Source organism: Oryza brachyantha, chromosome 6, assembly GCF_000231095.2.
Source record: "Oryza brachyantha chromosome 6, ObraRS2, whole genome shotgun sequence".
Lineage (NCBI taxonomy): Eukaryota > Viridiplantae > Streptophyta > Magnoliopsida > Poales > Poaceae > Oryza > Oryza brachyantha.
Genome location: NC_023168.2, coordinates 14943081 through 14961118, shown reverse-complemented (window position 1 = coordinate 14961118; position 18038 = coordinate 14943081). Strand labels below are relative to the sequence as shown.

At 39.0% G+C, this 18038-nt stretch overlaps 1 protein-coding gene across 4 annotated transcripts; it reads left to right on the top strand.

The window, feature by feature from the left end:
- The first annotated feature begins 9975 nt into the window (after positions 1-9975).
- LOC102699594 (putative bifunctional dihydrofolate reductase-thymidylate synthase) lies at positions 9976-17323 on the top strand. Of its 4 annotated transcripts, none has more exons than XM_040525626.1 (12): positions 10283-10309; positions 11223-11314; positions 12074-12600; positions 12701-13100; positions 13175-13219; positions 13304-13369; positions 14537-14598; positions 14688-14762; positions 14865-15030; positions 16109-16232; positions 16694-16800; positions 16919-17323. In XM_040525626.1, the coding sequence occupies exons 2-12, from the start codon at positions 11288-11290 to the stop codon at positions 17027-17029; spliced, it is 1710 nt and encodes a 569-aa protein (XP_040381560.1). In that variant the 5' UTR covers positions 10283-10309; positions 11223-11287; the 3' UTR covers positions 17030-17323. The 4 variants fall into 4 exon arrangements, with proteins under 4 accessions (XP_006656172.2, XP_040381560.1, XP_040381559.1 ...); XM_040525625.1 differs by having other exon boundaries at positions 11223-11317; XM_040525627.1 differs by having other exon boundaries at positions 10284-10309; positions 11223-11296.
- The last annotated feature ends 715 nt before the right edge of the window (positions 17324-18038 follow it).

Here is an 18038-nt window from a genome sequence, read left to right as displayed (position 1 = left end):
CCTTAATTCCTACTATACAAATATGAAAATTCTCACAAATATCGCAATTTGATATCGCTAGCTAAGAGCATCTCCAAGAGAATGACTAAATTTTGACTATATATCCAAATCGAATTTAGCCATTCATTTTAGTTTTGCCAACTCGAATTCTGAGAACATCTCCAAGAGACTATCCATCCCCACTCTATAAATCCTAGCAAGAGGAGGATAACAAGAGGTCCCACCCACATGGGACCTACGGATAACAATTTTGCTAGTGTGGAAAGGAGTTGCTAGATTTGTTAATTGAGGACTCAAGTTTAACCATTCAAATGATATGACAAGTCAAATAGCCACGTTCTTAGAGGATATTTTTTGTGCAAATTGCTAAATTTAAATATGACAAGTGAGATAATCATTCTCTTGGAGATGCTCTAACATCTCTCCACTACTGTGGCCACCTTCTTCCCCTCTAACCTAGATTCCATCATTTTTTGCGTTTACGTTTCCCGAACTACTAAACAGTGTGTTTTTTCGAAAATTTTCTATAATGAAGTTGTTTTTTTAAAATATATTAATCTATTTTATATTTTTTATAACTAATAATTAATTAGTCATGTACGTTTTTTACGCCAAATAAATAATCTACCCCAAACACGGCCTGCCTAGTATAGTACTTCCGTCTACTAGATAAAACTATTGTTTTTACAAAAGAGAATTTCTAAGAAAGCAAATAATATATATATATATATAGTACGTCGTCTCCAGTGTTCTTCGTTATTGTTTCTTCACTATCTTCTTGGTACGTCACTGGTACTCTTGCTACTATTTTATGCTGGATGAAGGGTTGAATACAGAAGCAATGCTAGTTCTTTCTGTATATGTATAGTTGTCGACGGGTGATCGAGGTTCCAATTACCGTACGTTGATACATATATATGGGCCGTCTGGTATCAAGATACATGAAAATATATATGTAAAAAGAAAGCAAGACTTGCACACGTATATTTTTATATATGTCTGGAAAAAAGATAATCACAGGACTTTTGTTACTTTGAGATCCTTTTTATCTATATTTTCTCTGCAGAATGATGAAAAATATGCTGAAAACAAGTGCTCAATTTTGTATAGTGATTGTTACAAATATGCCTTAGAGGTAATAATAGAGATGATCATATTTCGTTGTATCCATGACACTTATTTATCTAGTGAATATCTATGAAAGACAACTTGTATTGATTGGCAATTATGTGAATTGTTTGTGAAACTCCTTACTTGTATGGTTATTCTAAAGTTGTCCCTAGTCGGAGTTGATGACTAGCATATATATTAGTTGATGGCTATGTTTCACAAGTCATAGACATAGAAATGTAAAATTAATAATGTGCATGTATATATGACATGATGCTAGACCAACCCAACGTGAGATATTGTAATGTTGTTCTCTCTTTACACAACATGTATACTTTGTCCTTAGACCTAAGGCTGTCATATGTTCTCAAGATGTGAACTAACCTATTGAAGGGCTACCAAACACTATTCAATAACTAGGTAGTTATAAAGGTAGCTCTCGGGTTTGCCATGAAGCATGCGGTGAGGCATGGTCAGTCAAGATGTGATTTGCATCTCTCTATGTGAGAGAGATATCTTTGGGTCCCTCGAGTGATCAGATCAAGAAATGCATGGCAGTGCTAGGTTAAGTGTTAACCTATTCAAAGATCTGACTCACAACATCAAGAAAGAGAGGTCAACTTGGAGCTGGACCAAATAACGCGGGGCAAAGGGAATAACTTGTGCATGACGTTATGATGGTTTGTCTGATATGATCTTTACATACGCATAAGAGTTGACCCATCTTGCTAGAGGCCGCTATCAACTATTGGTGACTAGGAGTACCTGGCCAATGACTATGTGTGCGTGAACCCGACCCATAGGGTCGCACGCTTAAGGGGCTAGAAGAGTATTTCGGGTAGGATCTGAGTTAGAGAAGGCTTAGGGGCTAATGGGTCTCGGGATTAGAAGCCCATTAGGACGCCTATATAATGAGAAGTGTGACGCATGGATTAGGGTAATCCATACTAGCCACCAATCTCCCCACGCCCATGCCTTATTACTCTCGTGGACTTAGCAGTCTGGGGTGCGACCGCTTCCTTCCTATACGTGTAGATACCTCGAAAGTGCTGCATCTACAGCATAAGGATGAGCCACACATGAAGAAGTGATCAAGGGCGTGACATGATCAACTGCATGACAGTGCTACCTTGGCACGCTTCGTCTACATCGAGACGGTTCCGTTGCATCTGCGCGTCTAATGGTAATCTCGTGATCTATAACAACAGTAGTTCCTGTTTTATGGGGTAGAAAATTTTAATTTGCGCTAGTGTAGCCTTCCCCATATCCCTTGGCCTCTCTTGCCAGCAGAACTTAAAGGCTACAAAGTTATTGCTGTAATGCCTATTGAATATTCGACAGACAAAAGCAAAATGCTAATGGAGTATTTGGCTAGTAAAGTATATACTTTGACCGGTAAATAAGGTATTTGTGTGCACATTGGCAAGTGTAGGAAAGATATGTATACCTTAGAGCATCCCAGCAGCTCATCTAAATTTGGCCATCCGTATCTTCATTTGAATGATCATCTAAAATTGTTTCATCCTTCAAATCTCTTTGTACTCCAACAAATAATTCATATATGACATCCTTCGTATCTCTTTGGAGGATGGAGAGAGAACATCTAAATATGGCCTTTTGTCTCTCCTAATATAGATGACATCCAAAAATAGAAGATGGGATAGATGCTATATTAAAACTCAACTTTTACCGTCCATCCTCTATTTTCAGAATGAATGATGGGATAGTTGATCTGCTAGGAATGCTCTTATCAAGAAGAAAAACTCATCTATAAAGACTGTCACCACGGAACCTTTGGAAAACACTGTACTTTCAGATAATAATATGTAGATACCATTACCGTACCCCAGTGCAAAATTACCACAACTGAATGTCACATATAGAGCGAGTAAAATAGGACGATATAAGCAGGCTATAGGGATTAACACATGAGATTTGTGCACACGTGAAGGACATATAGTAAAGGATAGAAGAAAAATAAACTATAGATTTTTAGTTAGCATCAACACGAGCTCCAAGACACTACATGAGAGAGGTAGACCATGTAATAAAATTGTAGTGTGAATCTATAACTAACTATTGTATGAATTGACTACTAAACTGACTATAGATGATGCTCCTAGTCACACAATTTGGGGGCGAATATGACTGTTTCGAAACAAAAATTTTAGAGGCATTTAAATCTATTATTAACTATGAAATGAAGATAGTAAGAAGTAAGAAAGACATATGAATAGCGAAGAAGTTGGCCAAGGGGGAGGGGTTGCTCATTGGCATTTCTTCGGGTAGGTCTATTGAGCGAGCGTTTGTGGTCCACTAATGCTCCTGCCAACCTAGTTCATCTCCTTTCGTTCCCACTCTTCATATTATGTTCTACTCTCTCTCTCCAAGTTATCTCTCATTCTTCCTATCCACCTATCCATGCAAGCGAGCAACCACGACGACTCTGACGGCCTTTCTCCGGTGAGCCCTTCCTCCTTTCTTTAGTGAGCTTCCTCCAATAGAGAAGCGAATGGTGAAGGCCTTTCTCCAACTTGCCCCCTTCTTTTCTCCCTTTGGCGAGCTTCCTCCGACAAAGAAGAGGAGATGCCAGGGGTGAAGCTAGAGCGAAATAGAGGGGGGGTGCCATGGGTATCTGAATTTGGATCGGAGGAATAAATATATGATGAAAATTTGTAAACTTTAGTTAAAATTTTTTTCGAAAGAGGGTTCCTAGGAACCCTCCTTCCTTTAAGAAGCTTCGCCACTGGGAGATGCAAATGAGTGGCCTCCCTCTAGCGATGGAGATGGCGAAGGCCTCTCTCGGGCGAACTTTACCACTAGGTCACTAAGGTTTAACACTGAAAGTACTGCATATATAACATATGTAGAAAATATAAGCATATTCTAAACTCCCGAGGAATGTCCTCTGGTATATTACTTGTAATCTAAATAAGAAAAATTCCCTACGTGTCCTTGTAAATTGGCTCAATTCCTTTCATGCCCATTAATTTTGCGTCATGCGTGCCTTACATGCCCATGCGTTTTCATCTTAGTTTCTTATATGCCTATTCCGTCAATGGACTGATATTTTTTTGCTAAATTATTCCTCTCATACTTAATGTGTTACCAACTTCTTTCATAAATTCAGAGTGAGTTACATTTTTTTAAGGAAATGACGAGTGTCATTTTCATTGAATTAAGAAAGTGAGCTGTAAAAGTGTGTGAAAAAAGGGAAAAAAGAGTGAATTACATTTATAATAATATAAATTGATAAAAGCTACAGCACTACAGCGACACTCGCATTGGAGCCAAACCCTAGCTAGCGTACGTTGCTGCCCAAACTCTTGGTCCATATATAGCTATAGCGCTCGAGCTGGACGTTCGGCCTCTTCACGCTGGCTGCACTCTCTTTCTTCGCCACACCAGCTAGCTAGTAAGCAACCTAGAGCGAGCGAGCGAGCATATAATTATGGAGTCGTATCTCCTCGCGCGCTGCGTCCTCCGCTGCGAGATGCATCGCCTATCTGGAGCCGGCGGTGGTGGTGCTGGCCGCGGCAGCGCCGCCGGCGGCCGTGTTGTCCTCCCGCCGACCGTTCGCTTCCCTCGCCGGACGGCGGGAGGTGCGGGCCTCGCCGCCGCCGTCGCGCGCCGTCCACTTCGGCTGACGGTGGCACGGCCGCCTGCTGCGACGTCTGCTGGCTCCCCAGGTCCGTGGATCGAGCCGAACGACGACGACACCAAGGTGAGACGCGATGCAAGAACGAAAGGTACCTACGTACGTGTGGGTTATTTTAATTAGCGAGATTATTACTCGATTTTTACACGGACACTTTCCAAACAGCTAAGCAGTCCGTTGTTTGTAAAAATCTCTCACATTTGTAGAGGAGTTTTTTTTTCATTTTTATTATTTTATTTAATTGTTCATACTATTCCGTATTAAATAACTATAAAAATTTCGAATAATCTTTTTATGTTTCAATTTTCCTCGGGAAAAGAACGGGCCTACTTACTCTTCCCATTAGCTGCATGCACGTGTGTACGCGTGTATGGATGTGTATATGTGTCTCGATCGTTATGTGTCTCCTCTTTGCAGATGGCGCGTCGTGTTGTGTTAAGAAAAAAAAATTGATCGAGTTAGTGCTTTTGTTGACTCGCGTTTTATGTAAGAGCATTTTAATACGAGGCTAAAAATTAGCTCCTAAAAATCTTAGATCGGGGGCTAGCCAATAAATTTTAGGGTAAAAAGCATCCTCATCTCCAACAGTGGCCCTATAATTGGTTCCTAATATTTTTAAAATAGGTCACGTTAATCTTTTGTCTTATTTAAAACCATTATTCTACTTCAGAGTAAAATACTGGATATAATTATTCTGCTTGTGTGCACAAAAACTTTATGGGCTAGTATATATTTGTTATAATACTTCGGTGTGCTACATCAATATATTTTTCAGATTGCAATCCACGCTGAGCTACATCATAGAACCCCTATTTAGATACATCAATTAGCAAAATCTGTCAACAAGCCATGAAGCTAACCGGGGGAGAGACGGTGGCAGCAGCCGGCCGGGATCGTTCCCAAGGGTGACGAATTGTTGTATTGGGAACCCCAGTAGAAAGCCAAAATTTAGCTCAAAAAGTACATGTGCTTGGAGAAGGCAAACGTTTGGGAGTGCTTTTGGACATCCATTGGAGTGTGTTTTTAGTCTCTAATGCCAAAATTTAATTTTTGAGACTCATATTAGCCTCTTGTTGGAGATGCTCTAATCATGGCAAAAGAAAAAACAAAACTTGCTAGTTAATTTAATTTCTTGTTGAGATATGTGTTGAGATTGGTTGCAGAGATACGGAATAAGGAGAAAGAACGTCTAAATATGAAGTATCTCTTTCCAATATAGATAATGCTCTACTTTTGAAATATGAGATTAAGTATCCGTTGGAATATTTTTCTCTCTATACTCTATTTTTAAGACGTAGTATCTGTTGACAATGTTCTTAGAGCATCCCCAACAGCTCATCTATTCCATCCTCTACCCTAAAAATAAAATAGAGGATGAAGCCTACAAATTGAGCTCCAACAGAACGGCTATCCTATCATCTATTTTTAGATGTCATCCATATTAAGAGAAAGAAACTTCATATTTGGATAATCTCTCTCCATCCTCTAAAGAAATATAGAGTATGTCATAGATGGATGATCTAGTGGAGTACAAAGAGATATCAAGGATGAAACTAGTTTAGATAATCATCAAAATGAAGATATGGATGACCAAATATAGATGAGCTGTTGGGGATGCTCTTATAAGCCAAAATTTGTTTCCAACCTTAAATTTAGAGCTGATCTTAGATTTTTTATTATAGTTTATTTTTTATACTTGCTTTTAGATCACTGAGAATTCACTTTTAATCATAATATTATAGCAGAAGCTGCATCTTGGATTAGGGGGGAGGGGGGGGGGATGGGTGCTCAAGACTTTCTTTTCATGAAGATATGTTGCTTGCTACTACTAGTAGTATATATTGGCCATGTTGATGAGTGTATACATGGCCAGATGGGTCGGCCCAGGCACGATCGGGCACATGCCGAAATCCGTTTGACGCGACCTGACCAACGAGCTAGGCTATGGAGTGTACACCCACGGACTATAGCGAAGGCCTAGGCACGACCTCATAACACTTGGGCTGACTCGAAGGCACGATGGCCTATTGTGCTTATATAGTAAATAAGTCTATAATTCTTCCCTTCCCTCTTTGGGCTATGTGAATAAGTCTATTTTTCATCCATGTTCTTTAGGTTATGTCTTGTATTACTAGAATAAGTCTATTTTACGTACCTCTTCTTTTTGGGCTAAGCCTTATATGACTGAATTAAGTCTATTTTAGATCCCTAAATTATTTTTTCTTCCCTACTAATTGGACCGAATCAACCCAGGCATGACCCAACTATCGAGCTAGGCTGGCACGGGTCCATCACTAGTCATGTTGTGCCGTGGTGTGGGCTAGGTCGTTGGGCCTCGGGCCTTATGTCCATCTATAAATGAGTGTGTGTTACAAACTAGCTCCGAAATCACTAGGTGTATACAATAGAAGAACCAAACTTGGTAACAATAGCGAGTGACTATTGGTGGTGATATTCAGCCATATCCTACATCTCCGGGGCACTGACTATCGGTACTTCTTTCGATCTATTATATACAATGTATCAAGGATTCATGACCATTGACCGGCAATGACATAGAATAGTTATATCCACACCGGTGTTACAACTTCAAGTCCTAAACTGTAAAAGATTACATACATATATATATTAAACACAAACTCTAACACACAATTCACATTATTGCGAATAAAACAAACCAACCTGAATTTGCTCCATGTGTGAACCCCGTGTACCTGAACTTGCGTTGGTTACTTCTCCGCTCATGTTGAGCGACCTGAAAAAACTATGCTAGGCCCGCTACCTTCAGGAATGTACATCGCAATACTAGCATACTCGTCTTTCATAACTCCACCTTCAATAACACTTCATTGTAGATTATACAAACACAAGCCCATCCTCTCACCTATCATAATAGTCTTCTTATACTTCATGATATTTATGATCTTTTCATCAAAATTAACCTAATACAAACATCCTTGCTCATGTAGACCCCTAAGCAAAACAAAACTCCTCCTTAGTCGTGACACGTGTCTCACATCACAAAGTATCATCTCATTATCATCCTATATATTGAACTTGACATCACCCACTCTAACAATACGTAACTCGTCTCATCCAAATGAACACCACTAAACTCACTAGCTTTATATGAAGAGAATCACTCTCATTTTGATCTCACATTATAGGAACTAGCTGACTTCAATATCTCATGACAACTACGATCTCAGTCATAACTAACTGTTGTAAACTTGCACTTATATTTCTCTTCTTCATTAGCAGAACTTTTCTGTTAGATGGTTGTTTGGAATTAGTCTTGTTCTGAAGCTTATACCTAGTGTTGTCAATAGTTGTTTTTTTTTTGGAATAACCTAATTTCAGTAAGGAGGAGTTATATAACCGCCTCCCCCACCATTCTTGCCTAAAAGTAAAAAACTGAAGACAGGTTGCAAAATTTCACATGCGCGGCACAAATCACAAAATCCATTTTTTTAAGTCTACAAATTTACATTCTCTGTGTGGTGGTGAATTCACATATAAGATTCATTTAAGATCTTGCCTAAAAGTAAAAAAACTGAAGACATGTTGCAAAATTTCACATGCGCGACACAAATCACAAAATCCATTTTCTTAAATCTACAAATTTGCATTCTCTGTGTGGTGGTGAATTCACATATAAGATTCATCTAAGGCTACAAGAAGTGTACACTAACTAGGAACACAATATCAAAACAGGATGCTAAAGTAAAAAAAAATGAAAAAAAAACTACTACAGAATTTCACATCGCAGCACATCTTTGATCTCCACCGGTTCTAGCTCCTACAGCAGCCGCAAGAGCAAATATTAGATCGTCACTAAAAACCTAATCTTTTAAAGCACGAACTATCGCCCCCTAGGCCCCAGCAAGTCTCGCAAAATTCCCCACCAAGCGAGAGAGAGAGAGGGATCTCACCAGCTCCTTCAGCTGGCAGGTCTCGCAGTTCATCGCGACCGATCTCCTCCTTCCTCCCCGCGGCGGCGGTGGCGGCAGGCACTCTCGGTCGCGGGCGGAAACCTCGCTGGAGGAGAAGACGAACCCGCCTCCGCTTTCGGTTGCGGCAGAGTCCTTCGCGCACCTATTGGATCGGAGGACAAGCGAAGCAAACCAGGCACTGGCAGGTGGGCCCAGGCCTCATAGGCAGGACCCACCGCACAGACGCTCTGACATGCGAGGCCCACGCGGTGGTAGGCTGGTTGGTTAGCAGGTGGGAGGGGCAGTTTGGGAAATTCCGAAGCGAATGAAAAGCGCGTGCTCACGGCTAGGGTTGGTGCCAAATAATCCCATGGCGGCGCACCTCCCTCGAGTCTCACTGCCCTGCCATCTCGCCCATCTGCTGCTGGTCTCCGCGACTTTGGTTTCGTCGCGCGGCGCCATCTCGAGTAAGGGACTGAACTATTCCTCATTTTGTTTTTTTTTCCGGTTTGAACTCCGTTTGTTTGGTTGATTCGCTGAGAAAATCACTCAGGCAGTAACCTGTATTCGCCTAGGGTTACAAGCGATTGCTTATGATTGGATCGTTGGGTGGGAATAGTATTCGATGGAAGCTATGTGTTGTGTTGTTGACTTGTTTCTCCTTTAATCGTTCGTATTCGGTCACCAAGCGCCCATGTAGAATTTGGGAATGAACAGTTGATATGGAAAGGATCATTCAGGTTCAGTCAGGGAAAATTTGATAGCAAATTTTTTGGTTAATTTCGAACTGTAAAAATAGAGGAAAGGTTCTAGTTAAAATACTAGTGGAGTAGTGGTAAGTGGAACGTAGCAAGTGTAAATATGGTTTAGTACATTTTGACATGTTTCATCTTCACGAAACAGGTATGATATCTCCTCTTTCGCCGGCATGATCGGGTTGGTCTTTTAGCACACCTAGGGGATGCGAGTTCTTTTACTTGAGCCTGTTTGGTAGGTATTCTCATCAGGAGAATTGGTAAAATTCAATTCAAACTTTAAAAAACGATTCAGGTTGTGTTTGGAAGGGATTCTCATCAGGAGAATCGGTAAAATCCAATTCAAACACTAAAAAATGATTCAGGTTCTCATATGAATTTGAAGAAACAGTTCTGGTCCTTTACACAGCAAAAGTGAATCACTCAAAAACAAATTTCTCGCATAAATCCCACCAACCAAATATGCCACCGGTATACTTATTTTCCACGGCCCCTCTCCTCCCCAGCATAACAGATCGTGCCCGTGGGTTAGTTTTGGGAAAAGGGCGCCGCCGCCGCCTCTGTTCTTACCTAGCGCCGGCGCCCCAAGCGCCACCGCTGTCCCCGACCGCCGGCACCGCCACCAGCCCGGACCTCCACCCGACCACCCCCATTCCCGTGTGCCCTTGTCCTCGTCGACACCAAGCGGAACCCCCGCCCCGAGCATCATTGTCGGCGCAGCCCCCGACGGTCGGCCCCATTCCAGAGCGCCGTCGCCGCCGCCCCCGCCCCTGAGCGTCATCGTTGGCGCCGCCGCGGCGTCCTTGACGGCTGGACCTGCTGTTCCAACTAGACCTGTGGTTTATTGTTTGAAGGTAGCATGTGAACTACAAGAAGATATTTTTGTTTGTTGTTGTTCTGAATGTTGCTCAAATCCTCCAGCTATCCTAGCAGCTTAGCTACATCTTTCTTCTGAATGTTCTGGATGCTTAGAATAATGAAGGCTTGCTATTATTACAGCGATACTATCGTTATGTTTTCTTCAGCTTAGAAGCTTATTTTGTTCATTAATATAAGTTCTCAGTGCATCAAGTGGTTAACCGGAAAATAAATCACTAAGGATCTAAATGGTAATCCCAGATATAGTTTTCCCTCAAGTTGTATTAGGCTGTAGATGTATTGGCAGTCTGTATCTGTATATTCTCTGTATTTAACATGGATCTTTCTAGCACTTATAATTATTAATGTAATAGCCACACTTGCACCTCCTCAACCTGTAAGGCTGCTAATTTAATTTTGCATATATGGAAAATGTGTCTGCAAGTTTAATTTTACCTGATTAGCTGTTCAGACACATGGTCACTGATGACAGCTATTGTGGCGGTGCATAAATATTATTCAGCTGAATGTTTTTTACAGTTATAGCAAACACAAACTTTCTAGAGGTACAGAAACATTGATTAGTAATTAGTGTCCACATGAAGAAATATATAAAAAACAAACTCTCTTGCTATGCCAGGGTAGTATTGTTTATCTCGAAAACTCATATTAGAATCCAAGATTATTGTTTCTAGCCAAACGCCTAATCAAACTGATTCTAATTCTGTCCGAAATCTGATTCATGGTGAATCAGAATCAGAAACACTAAATCCCAGAATCAGGATCAATATCAATTCTGATTCCAAAGGTTTTTAGGCGTGTTTCAATTCCCTAATCACTTTGGGGATATGGCTGCCTTGGAAGCATTGAAATGATTGTGTATTCAATGGAGCCTCTCCTTATGTGCAGATGGTTGTTCGACGCATCTTGGAGGAAGGGCATCTTTGGTGCTTTTGAAGGTTTATGTCAGCTAGATGTTTCGGGTGGTTATAGTTGACTTGGTAGTTCGTTATTCTTTTCTTTCCTGTGACCATGGCAGTGGGCATCATTGATTATTTCATTTGTTCTTAATGAAGTGATATGCCATTATCTTGCGTTTTAGATTTAAAATGTGGTTTAGAAGCTATAGCTAGTAACTGTCAGCCTGGAGGAATAAAAGAAAAAATATTTCTAATATGATGAACTTCTACTAGTCCTGAAATGTTTAGTAGGGAAATTTTCTTCCTTTTAGTTGTTAGATTTGTTAGAGTAATTTTGATTGGTACAATCAGTAGCAGCAATCATTTTACCTCTTTGTTTCATGTTAGCTCGTTCCTCTCTGGTCGAGATGTTACTATGTTAGCATCAAAGGTACTCAAAATAGGAGCCAACATTTCTATCCTATGCATCAGTAATGAGCGCATGTTAAGTACACCACCTATATTAAGTAGAAGTACTCTCACCTGACATGGTTTTTGTAATGTTTTCTTTTGTCTGTTATATTATGTTTTATATTTCTATTCCTCAAAAAATATGCAGAATGTAATCCGGAATTATAGTAGGTGATGGGTAGTCACATTTCCTCAGTGATTTCTAAAGGCCAGTGATTCTTGTAGGTGATGGGTAGTCACATTTCCTCTTATTTGGTTAGAATGTATGAAGTCTTAAATTCTTTACATGTTTTCCATAGTGTTCTTTAAGATTGGATCTCAATATTATAAATCTTCTTTTTTGCACTGCTATGCTGGATTCTTTCTCATTTGTTGCTTTCTTATTTTCAGGCCACAAAAATTTTCAGCAAGAGTGGTGTCCCAGTTTTGAGATTCCAAAGTCATAAATATCTTGAATTGAGGAAAAAGGTTAAAATTTCCTGCTTTTACCAATCTCAAGCAATAGCCATGTCTACCGATGTTACCAACGTCAGTTCAAAGGGCAATGTTCAGACAAGATATCAAGTTGTGGTTGCTGCTACTCGTGACATGGGCATTGGGAAGGACGGGGTACTGCCATGGAAAGTGCCGAGTGACCTAAAATTTTTTAAGGACATTACAATGACTACTTCAAATCCTTCGAAGAAAAACGCTGTTGTAATGGGAAGGAAAACATGGGAAAGCATACCCATTCAGTTTAGACCTCTCCCTGGTCGTCTGAATATAATATTGACTCGCTCTGGGAGTTTTGATTTTGCAACTGCAGAAAATGTTGTTACCTGTGGAAGTTTGGATTCTGCCTTAGAATTGCTATCAACAACTCCATACTGTTCAACAGTCGAGAAGATTTTTGTAATAGGGGGTGGCGAGGTTCTGAGGTGAGTCACCATCATTTTATATGAATACATTTGTGCACAACATTACTTGAATATTCTGTCATCATATTCAATATTAACTTAAGACCAAGTTCTGTTGTAGGCAATCTCTAAATGCGCCTGCTTGTGAGGCCATTCATCTTACCGACATAGAGTCCAGCGTTGAATGTGATACTTTCATTCCTCCAATTGATCTCTCTGTATTCCACCCATGGTATTCATCATATCCAGTGGTTGAAAATAGCATAAGACATTCATTCATTACCTTTGTTCGTGTTACAAAATCAATTGCAGAAGCTAATGATTCAAGTGGCAAGGAATTGACTGGAAATGATTCTAAGAAGAATAAGTTTGAAATTGAGAATTTTTCATTTTTACCTAAAGTGATATTTGAAAGGCATGAGGAGTATCAATATCTCAATCTTGTTCAAGACATAATAAGAAATGGTGCCAAGAAAAATGACAGAACAGGGACAGGGACAATATCAAAATTTGGTTGCCAGGTACTTTCTCATCATATTTTTATTGGAATTATACTTGATCTATGGAAAGCTATATGTATTTTTTTCCTTATCAGATGCGGTTCAACTTAAGGAGGAGCTTTCCATTGCTCACAACAAAGGTATTTTATACTGTCTTTTGATTTGATACCTTGGACTACTTTTGATTAATAAAACATTCTCTGTGTTTTCTTTGCCTTTACCAGAGGGTATTTTGGCGTGGTGTTCTTGAAGAACTATTGTGGTTCATCAGTGGCTCAACAAATGCAAAGGTGCCTTCTTTAATATATACAGCAACTAATTACTTGAGATATTATGAGACAAATTTATTTTTAGTTTGTTGTGCTACATTAGTGTTAAAAAGACTAGTGCTCTTTTCACTAACAAGGGGATATGCTCCCATGGACACTGAAATAGTTGAGGCTGATAGTATTAAGTATGGTGCATCTTTGAAAGTTATTCAGAGCTTGTTGTATTTTCAAACTATCTTGATGGCACTTGGTCCATTCATCTGTTTTTAAATGCCACCTTATATATGCATTTCCAACAAGATATTATGTTGTTTTCATGATATCATATGCCAGTTTTATTACTCTTATATAACTACCAAGCATGGTCATATCCCAGTTACTTAAAGCATCTCCAAGACTAGCCTAATCACACTAGCCTAGCTAGATACACAATTTGCTAGCCATACTTCATATGCATTCCAAGAGACTAGCAAAAATATACACTAAATATTCTAATGGCTAGCCAAATCAAGTGAGAGAATATATGGGAAAGACAGAGTGGACATGGGATGGCTAGCCAAACGTAGCTAGTCATGTTGGTCTTTTGGCTAGCCTAGCTGGATGGGTAGTGTCCTGGAGCTACATTTTTGAAGATGCTAGCTAAAATTTGGTATAGAGGATGGTTTGCCTAGTCTCTTGGAGATGCTCTGAATCTGCCTTTTATGACATAGTTTCTGGTTCTGTTGTTACTGTAATGCTCCTTAGGACCGTGGCCACTGACAATTTCATGGAAGAGGCAACACCTGAAGTTCACGGGCTAGGCAGTAGGCACTTGTTTATTCATCAAGCGCGCACTTATATAGACAGTGGCCCCTTAAGAAACTAAATTATAACTCAATCTATAATTCTATCTCTAAACTAACTCGCTGCTAAACTAGCGTTGATAGTGTTCACCCACGTGAGCAATGTTCCTGCACATAACAGCTAATGATGCTATTACTATTACTACATTCAAATTGTTGGCTGTTTTGTCATACGTACTGAATTTCGTAACCCATGTTGACCTGCTGTGTTCAATTGATATTTGATAGCTTCTTTTAACTCATCCAATCTATATTCCATATGGGCACTATGTGCGGAAATTTAATTTTTTTTATTCAATTATTTGTTATTTTATTTGTTGAAGTATAAACAAGTTATCATTCACAGGTTTTACAGGAGAAAGGTATTCACATATGGGATGGCAATGCTTCAAGGCAGTATCTTGACAGGTGCATCTCTTGTAGTTGTATAGGAGTATCTTTATGACAGAAACATAATTGAGCATCCAGAATCTGATTTTTCTGGGAACTTTTTTTAGTATTGGTTTATCACAAAGGGAAGTGGGAGACTTGGGACCAGTTTATGGATTTCAGTGGAGACATTTTGGTGCGGAGTAAGTTACATTACTTTGGAACTTCTCTCTCTCTCTCTCTCTACATATTTCCTTAACAGTGCCTGTCTGACCGGATTATAATTTATTTGTTATATTCCATAGATATATTGACATGCATGCTGACTACACGGGAAAAGGTTTTGATCAGTTAATGGACGTCATTAACAAGATCAAGAACAATCCCGATGATAGAAGAATCATTTTATCTGCATGGAATCCAACAGATCTGAACAAGATGGCGCTGCCACCATGCCACATGTTTGCACAGGTTAGTATGGATTATAATCTTTTTTCTTTATCAGGCTTCAGTCTTTCCTATTTAAAGAATTTAATGTTGCCTAATCTTCCATGTAATCTTAACATTGTAAATAACTGAAGCAGTGGAAGCTATGTTAAAAAATTTCAATTTATATCTAAATTGAAAACTACTCCTAAGATCTTTTGCAGAGTCCACATAGTTTCCAATGTTACATATTAATGATACACCGATAGTCTCATGGTACATACTTATGATCAGACAATTTATTTAAAAAGACAGGCAAGGCCTCTGCCGAATGCATCAGCACAGGGGGCAAGCATAATTTTCAAAGATAGTTTACAGTGTCCACTTTGATTTTGAAGGCTGTCTTTTGGAGCTTGGAACACTTCTATCTCCCCCCTTCTGACTGTTCCAACAAATGTAGATCATGAGGCTTTTGAATTTCCTCATTTGTTTTCTCATATTGTGTTAGCTTCATGCCACCATCCTGCAAGCTATGAAAGACATTTCTTAATTTGAACGTTCTATATTTTTTTAATGCTCCACCTTGAAGAGGTTAGGCACAGTTTGTTTGGGTGCCATGATGACCAACCATTGCCAAGGGTCCATTTCATGGAGAGAATGAAGAGCTGTTTGTACAGTTCTTCACATTGTTCTGCTTATCCAACCATTTCTTTTCACTGCTTTTCTATTCATGCAAAGCCACTGGAAGCAGAGCACGATCAAAACTTTTCAAAATTCTAATTCACAGACATTCCTAAATCTTTTCGTTGTTCATATTTATCCCATTTAACAAGGCAGTGACCTCACTTGCACTATCTGTATCCATGAAGAGAAAAGGTGTTATGATACCTAATCTCTTAATTGCCCAATCAGCAAAGATTGTTAGGTGATAGATTGGCATAGTGGAGCGAACCAAATTAAAAGAGTGAATCTTCTGGATGGAGAGAACAGACAAGTTCTCCATGACTTTAAGCTTTTAACAAAATTGTTTAGATGTTCTTGGATGTGTATTTTGAAGAAGCAATGTTATGCTTTTCTCATTTGACTAGCTTATCTAACCTCTGTAATGTACTGAAATCCACAGTTTTATGTTGAGAATGGGGAGTTATCATGCCAGATGTATCAACGCTCTGCTGACATGGGGCTTGGTGTACCATTCAACATCGCATCATATTCTCTTCTGACCTGTATGATTGCACAAGTGTGTGGTATGTTCTCACTTGCTCATATTTTTACACCGCTTTTTTTGTTTCTCCTAGAGTCCAAACGTCGAATTAAAATCCGTTGCGCATGCTAATTTTCGTAACAAGTTAGTTTATTATATTTTTCTGTTTCTTTGAGCGAAATCACAATAGATGTGGCACCTGTGGTTAAATAGTTTATTGTTGATTCTGGATTACATATTGGTTGCTATATATATAGCGATTTGTCATATTAACCTATATGCTGGAACTGTTTAATTGGAAACAATTATTTTAAGGCTATCCGTTTCCTGGCAGAAAAACTGTTTTGAACCATCAATCATTCATTAATGTTAATATGGAACAAAATATTAATATTCTTGATTTATTGCATCCCATTTCATAGCTAATATAAAAATAGAGTATGATAAACAGTTGCAGAACTACCTGATCCCAACTCTATGTCCCTTCTATTTCAATCTGAGCAGATCTTACTCCTGGAGATTTTGTCCATGTCATAGGCGATGCTCATGTTTACCGTACACATGTTCAAGCATTAGAAGAACAAATGCAGAAGCAGCCTAAACCGTTCCCTGTAAGAAATTATTGATTAATTATTGCATAAATATACCAATTTATGCAAAGCACTTCATTATTTGAGTTTTTCTGTCACATTTTACCAACTTTTTTTGAGGTTTGGATCCCATGTGCAGATTTTGAAGATAAATCCTCTGAAGAAAGATATTGATTCATTTGTCACATCAGACTTCAAACTGGTTCGCTATGACCCTCACCAGAAGATAGAAATGAAGATGGCAGTCTGAGACTGAGTAGGTCGCTTCTAGCATTTTGATTAGCATATGATCTTTCTCTTGTGCCAAAGAGCAAATGTTTTGTTTTGTTGCCGACATATGTTGTATATTTGATGGTAAACTGATGTTTTACTGGATCAGTTGGTATCCATACTAGTGGTACCGGTGGGTGATGAATTCACCACCCCACGGCAACTTCATGTTTGAAAGAAATTGACAATATAAGATTAGAGTGCCCACGTGTTAATCTGCACATCAACTATCTACTTTTTGTGGGAAAATTTATAAATTTCATTTTCAAATATAGATGCCAATATTATATTGTATATTTGGTAATGTAAACTATCTCAAATAAAATACTCACAATTATAATCATGTAGGTCTACTTGACCTCTACAACTTTCATACATGGTGAGAAACACTTAGGGGTCTTCTGGCTAGCTCTGCGAGAGACTGGTTAACCAGCCTGGGTTCGAAGCCTCACTTCTACCTATTTAATTGATATATTAGGTCATTCCCTAATATTTGAGTTTTTTTCACTCAAAAAAACTTTCATACATGGCTTAGCTCCATCTGAGGTGACTTGAGAAATTCAAAAAAAAATTAGAAAATATCTCATCAGTTTTAGGTATCAAATAAAACTAATATTCATTATAAAGTTTTAGGTATCACTTAGATCTACAATTTTGATATAGGAAACATGTGTCTACCCAAGATCTTTTACAAAATTTCAACTTTCAAACTTTTTATTTGCATTGATGGGTCATTACTAAAATTAACCAGTGGTAAATATTACCTCTAAATGATCACAACTAAAATCCCATAAAATCCCATAGAAATATCATTACCTGCGACATATCATACCATTACATTGTACCCATCGTAGATAATGTGTTATATCATACCATTACATTGTACCCATCGTAGATAATGTGTTATTGGTGAAGGGTGATGGCTGTGACCTGTCATAGATGATCTTCGTTTACCTATATTGGGTGGAGATGACGACCCGTCACAAACA

What these genes read in the sequence shown, in the direction of transcription:
- LOC102699594 (XM_040525625.1), top strand. Translation starts at nt 11,288, where the DNA reads ATGTTTCGGGTGGTTATAGTTGACTTGGTA. An exon ending in TATCAAAATTTGGTTGCCAG is followed by an intron (nt 13,101 to 13,174) that starts GTACTTTCTCAT and finishes TTTCCTTATCAG; the next exon opens with ATGCGGTTCAACTTAAGGAG. An exon ending in GTGGCTCAACAAATGCAAAG is followed by an intron (nt 13,370 to 14,536) that starts GTGCCTTCTTTA and finishes TATCATTCACAG; the next exon opens with GTTTTACAGGAGAAAGGTAT.